This window comes from Parasteatoda tepidariorum, chromosome 7, assembly GCF_043381705.1.
Source record: "Parasteatoda tepidariorum isolate YZ-2023 chromosome 7, CAS_Ptep_4.0, whole genome shotgun sequence".
NCBI lineage: Eukaryota > Metazoa > Arthropoda > Arachnida > Araneae > Theridiidae > Parasteatoda > Parasteatoda tepidariorum.
In genome coordinates, this window is record NC_092210.1 from 727,825 (window position 1) to 734,578 (window position 6,754).

General features: G+C 38.7%; 1 protein-coding gene across 1 annotated transcript; it reads right to left on the reverse strand.

The window, feature by feature from the left end:
• Window positions 1-17: 17 nt before the first annotated feature.
• LOC107450511 (protein FAM200B) lies at window positions 18-983 on the reverse strand. Its single transcript, XM_021144767.3, has one exon. It carries the CDS (start codon window positions 981-983, stop codon window positions 18-20), a length of 966 nt encoding a protein of 321 aa, XP_021000426.3.
• Window positions 984-6,754: the final 5,771 nt, after the last annotated feature.

Consider the following 6,754-nt stretch of genomic DNA (forward strand, 5'->3'; position numbering starts at 1 on the left):
ACAACTCTTATAATAACTTAAAATACTGTTAGTAAATCTTCACCCATATCTCTTGAAACAAGTGATTGTCTATGAATCATGCAATGCGTCCAACTTGCCCGAGGATCCACCTTTTGAACTAGTGCCTGTAAACCAGCGTTTTTTCCTACCATAGATGGAGCTCCATCTGTGCATAGTCCAACACAGTTCTCCCACAGAATGTTATATTCATTGAAAAATTTATCAATCATATTAAAAACTTCACTTGCTGTAGTATTGCCTTCAATAGGTTTACAGAATAACATGTCTTCTCTAACATCAGTTTCCACAACATATCTTACATATGTAATCAAGTGTGCATCCTTAAGAACATCTGTAGCCTCATCTACTTGCAACGCGAAAGAAGATAGTTTTACTTTTTCTATTAATTGATCGCAAACATCTTCAGATATATCGGATATTCCTCTTCCCATCGTATTATCTGCAAGTGGAATGATTTTAAGTTGATCAGCATATGATTCACCTAGCATCGTAGCTACCATATCAATAGCTGCAGGTAGCACTAAAGTTTCTCCTATTACATGGGGTTTTTTGCATTTAGCAATTCTATAAGAAACCTTATAAGACGCAAGCAATGCTTTTTGTGTAACAGATATGGTCTTTGAAAACATTTCTTTTTGTTTATTTAAATTCTGCAATTTTCTTTGGAAAAATTCTATTGTCTTGCCAACGTGATCTGCATGTACGTTTTCGAGATGCCGTTTTAATTTTTTTGGTTTCATGCTGTCTGAGGCCAAAGTATTCAGACACAGCAAACACATTGGTCGTTCTTGGCCATTAATAACTTTACATGTAAATCCAAATAATAAGTACATTGGATCATATTTTCTACATTTAGGTTTACTATTTTGCGAAGATGTTCCGCTATTTTCGTTACCTCTTCTTTTGCCGTCTGCTTCTGCTTCATTCAATTTTCTTTTCAACCCAGTTACGTATTTATCCATCTAAAAGGGTTATTATTTTAAATCAAATAAAAATACTTTATAGCAGTTTTGAAATTTACCTTAATATTAGAAGTGTACCAAAGCGAGTTTGTAGAGTTTGTAGACAATCTGCGTGGAAACGGTCGAGTTTAACCAACGTTTCTTAACGAAATGCCGCGTGTCTGCTCTCGTCTGGGCGCACGCATCCAGGTGTAGTCGCGCGCAATTGATGATAGTTCCACACCAGATGTAATGAGCGCTAACGTCGTCGAATTAACGACGGCCTTGGCTCATAAGCCTTGTCGGGGCCTGCTGCCTGCTTCTGTTTACTGAAGTTTGGCGGGAGTAACCCCGAGAATACCCGGGATGATCCCAGTGCTTGTCTAGTGTTTCCTCGCGCTCGGCTCCAAACGGGAAAGCAAGATGTTTTCGTTCCAGCAAGAGTATGGATGGATTTTTTATCATTTATACCCGAGAAATTCGCGGCGAGGATTGTGGATTACGTATAACCGTTTTTCTGATTACTTTTTTGACACCTATTCGAATTTTTTGGTTTGTATTCGAAAATGATATTTTGGAATCAGCTGCGTGCCCCCCCTGCAACAATCTCGCGCCCCCCTAGGAGGGCGCGCCCCACAGTTTGGAACACACTGACTTAATGGTTCAGATAGTAATTCCTTAACGCTCGGTTTAATACTTTTAGTGAGATGAAGACGCAAATACCCTCGTTGCACAATTTCGAGTTGATTTCTCCTTTTTGTGACAAGATCAGTAACAGCACTGAATCCCCGTTCGACAAATTAGGAGGCAGGGAAGACAATTAAAAAAAATTAATGATTGTCTACTGTCCAGGATAGAGTCGACTGATGTTACCTTTTAGCAAAAATTCTGTGAGACGATCACTATTTTAAAGTTTCCTTAGTTAAAAATTCGACCAATTCCTCGTAAATCTGAACCTCTGCTGTTTCCATATTTACTAAAGGGTTCAAAACCCACAAATCCATTGAGGGACTTAAGGGAACAAAACGTCTTTAGAAGGGTCAGAAAAGTCCACGTGCCAAGAGTCAAGGTGTTGACAATATTCTTATGCGTCATCAGAGAGAATTTCGCCTTCTTGGCTGAAATCTTTCCAACCAAAATTCTGCTTCCACAAAATTAGTTTTTTTAGAAAGGCTGAAATAACTGATTTTGTAGGGATCAAATTGAGTTCGCCGCCTTGAAATTTTAAATTAACCGCCATTAAATTTTACAGATAAATCAGCCGAAGTCTTTCATAAATTCTAGTAATCTGTCTCTCAGAGCTACATTTCTGTTTTCGAGGAACTCAAGCACAGAGTCGAAAAGATTCCAATACCTATTGAGACAGAAGCTTTTGGAAAGCCAGTGAATCTCGGTGTATAGTAGCAAGTGTCTGAATAATCAATCGTAGACAGCATTACTGTGAGTTTTGTTCACAGCAGATATGGCATATTGCAATGATGGATGCAAACGGTCACTGAGATTTTTTCCTACTAAATGCTGTCTGTCAATCACGCAGTGAACAGTTAAAATATCTGGTACCACCCTTTCCAAAAGGACGATAAACCCACGATGTCGACCCACCATTGCAGGAGCCTATTAGTGGCAATGGACATAATATTCGCAAGAGGAATGTTTTTCTCTTTAAAATAATCTTCGACAGTATTAAAAAAAGATTTACCTTTGATATCTATATAATAAAGCTTCTTGCAAAAAGCATATCTTGAATAATGTTTCCTACCTTTACAAACCGGACCTATACTTACAGTAAAGTCTACATTACCTGGAAAGGTTGATTCATCAACTTGAAGGGAAAATTCGATGGTTATCAAAAATTTGCATAAAGAAATTTGAACGTCTTCGGCCATCTCATCATTTCGTCACCGTACTGAATCGTTGCTTATGAGATGTTTTTTTATTGCATTGGATGCGGCTGGCTGGTGTAAAACAGTTTTTAAAACTTCCTTGACAACCGGCAGTATCAACTCTACTTAGATGGTATGAGCTTTCCCAGACTAAGCAATAAATTTTGATATATTATAAGAAGCTATCAAACCATCGTCGCATTTTTGTGATGAGGTTGCTAGTAACCCTGAGACCGAAGATGCCTTCAGAAACGTGAAACAAGATGTGTTTGAGAAAAATGACAAATCGATATTTTGTTTGTCAGGATAAGTTTTTTGCAAATGCTGCTGCTAACGGTATGATTTCATTACCTCATTAGATAAAACTTTATTACAAAGTAAACACATGGGTAATTGAGAGTTCAACAGTGATTGTACAAATCCCAACTTCAAGCAAGTGGCACTGTATTGATGACACTTCTTTTTGTCAACCGACATTGTTAGTGTAAGCAAAATACAGACGATGAAAGAAAAACAACTATTTCTCAAAATTAATAAATAATTTATGATAAAGAACTAATTCGCGCACGTACAGGCCAAATAAACTATGAGATCTAATCGAAACTGGGCAAAAAACAGCAAGGAAGCTTAAGAAACACGGGTCCAGTCAAACATTCATACTGAAAGCGCATGCACTTCAATTTCCACCAAATGGCTTGAATGAATCAGAGGCAAAAACTACTGACTCATGCGCTGAGCTGTGTTGGTTCGGATCGAAGAATAGGTGTCTTTTAAGTTCGTTTTATAGCTGGTACAACGGTGTAACGGATAATCCTTATTTATTATATTAATTTAATCTTTTTTTCTTTAATGTTAATTTTAGATTAATTTTATTTATTAAATAAATCTTAAATCAATAATTTTATTTGCAATTTTTAAAATTAAATTTGAATGACAAAACATGCTCATCGTCCCCCTACCACCCAAAACATATCCAACGCCCCCCTACCACCCAAAACAAGTTCACCGCCCCTCAGCATACTCCCACCGCCCCCAGGGGGGTGGTATCACCCCCGTTTAGAACCAATGGCTTACATCAACCTTGAGCAAATCCCTCGAACGCATGCTCTTAAAGAGACTCGTCGATTTTTCACTCAAAACTGGAATTTTCCATCCCTATCAATGTGGATTCCTACCATTCAAAGGTGTAGACTAGGTTCTCACCATTCTTCACCATGAAGTGCTCCAAGCTAGGTTCGAAAAAAGTATGTAATATGCTGCTACCTGGACATTCACGCTGCGTATGACAGTATAAACCAGGAATATTTAATCCTCAAACTCTTAAAGTCCGGAATTACTGGTCGAGCCGCCAAATTCATCCACAACTTTGTCAACCCAAGAAAAATAGCTGTGCGACGGAGGAAAGCGCATTCCGCCAACTTTCCGATGAACAGAGGCGGTCTGCAAGGATCTGTGCTCTCCCCATTCCTCTTCATGATTCACATGTCAGACCTGCATCCCATCCTCCCAGGTGACATATCTTGCCTCATTTTTGGAGACGACATCTACCTTATAGCAATCGCTGAAACCACCTACGAAGTAAGACATAAGATGCAATTTTCACTCCACCTTATTCAGGAAAAGTGCAAGGACTCGAGCCTCGAAATCGTTCCGGAAAAAAGCGCCGTCATCAAATTTTCTAGAAGACGCTCAGGTGATAACTTCAGTCTCAGCATCTTTAATAAATCTATTTCGTGGGCTTAAAATCTCCAAATTCTCGGGCTTCACTTCTCCAGTAACCTGAGCTTCCACCACCACTTCAGAATATTAAAACAAAAAATTTTAAAGAAACCCTCCGCTCTTCACTGTATTGCCACCACCCGCTGGGGAGCCCAGTCAGAACATCTTTTTCAAATCGTAAACTCATGCATCAGAAGTGTTTTAGACTTCGGTAGCCACATCTTTACCTCCTCAAGTGTAACAGGTTTAAGAACCATAGAAATCCTATACAACTCGGCGCTTAGGGTAGCAACAGGACTACCACGATGGACACCCATTCCACTACTTCTCAAAGAAGCGGGAGTGAGTAAATTAGCTTCACGTCACAAATGGATAGCAGCTAAATTCTACTTCCGCCACACCTCCCTACAGTCGTATTCTCCAGTCTTCCATCACCTTAATCTCCCACTATCCAACCTTCCACAATGTAAATTGGCCCCGCTTATACCATACATGCATAAATGGATGATTAGCAAGAACCTCACCCAAAATAACATCATTAAATACCATACCCCTACTCCAATTTCCCCAAACGTCGTCATTCATTTAGACAAATTTGCATTCTAAACCAAGAATCTAGCCCCACCTCAGATAAGAGCCTTATTTGAAGAGTTTCGCTATCAAAACCTTACCAACAGCATCGTTCTGGCAACAGACGGATCAAAACAATCGGACAAAACCAGCGTGGGTATATATTCCTCTTAAAGTTATACGGTCCCTGGCCGAATTCCGTCACAAACATCAGTCTTTACCGCAGAAGGATTGGCGATCTTCCTCGCTCTTAAACATTGTGTTACCAGCTACGAACATTATACCTTGCTAACAGACAGCCACTCAATACTTCAATCCCTCTCCAAAAGCACTAGAAAATCTCCAAGAATTTCTCTACTTCTCCTAGACTAAATCTAGCCAAATTGTGAAGTCCTCTCATTTATCTGGGTCCCATCCCATACTGATATTATAGAAAACGAACAAGCTTACCAACTCGCTAAACAGGCACTAAATAAAATTTTATTTCGCACCTCTCATCACCCCAAGATCTTAGTCAAGTGTTTTTGAAAGAAGAGCTCAATAAAGAACACAGAGAATGGAAAGAGTGCAAATACTTCCAATTATTTCCGCACCTCGACGAACCTCAAGATTACCGCCCACTTATCAAGTCCCGAAAATTAGATGTGCTAATAGCCAGACTCCGGACGAAAACGCTTCCAACTAACGTGATTCTATATAAGTGCAAGTTAGCAGAAAGTCCTAAGTGCCCCAACTGCGGACATATAGACACGAGCGAACACTATCTCCTGGAGTGCTCCTTTTATCAAAATGCTCGTAAAGATCTCTATCAATCCTTATCCATGCAGAGCCCAGCTGTCACTGATCTGGTTAACTTGTCTCTCAACTCCCGGACCAAAATCCAATCCCTCTTAAAATTCTTCCAAGCAACTAACCGATTCTAGCAGTTCGCTTCAACCTTGTGCTATCTACTCAGCCCCAACCGTAAACCTTACCTATTGAAATTAAGCTGCTAAATTAAGCCTTACCTATTGAAACGCAGAGCTATAAGCGATAAGCAGAGAGCTCGCCGTACTTAACTATACTCAATACTCAATATTGACTGATGTTGAATTTGAAGAAGAGCCTCAGAGCTCATATAAATCTTGATAGGCTAAATTAAGCCTTATCTATTGAAATACAGAGCTATAAGCGAAAGCAGATAGCTCGTGGAACTTTACTATACTCAATACTCAATAAAAATTTGTTGCAAAATAACTGCATGAAAAGTGATGAACATTTTAATTTGCTGTCGTATAACATATGTTCTGTTAATGAAACTGTGAAATATATGTTGCTTTAGATTGTAAACAGTTTCATGTGCCCAATTAAATAATATGAATCAAAATTATGTTATGGATCAAACAAGATATGGATTATATCACTTTGGAGCAAACGCATGATCGCTTGTTTGCTTGTCCTCAAGCAAATCCGATTTGACACCAGTGAGTACATTTATCACAGTAAGTCATTAAGAATTCAGTTTCATTGAATAAAATTATCTTATTTCACTTTAATTTTGTAAGTAAGATGTTCCTATAAATTCATTTATTGGCTACAGAAATCTCTACATTTTTTCTTCGTCTCCTTTATATATATATA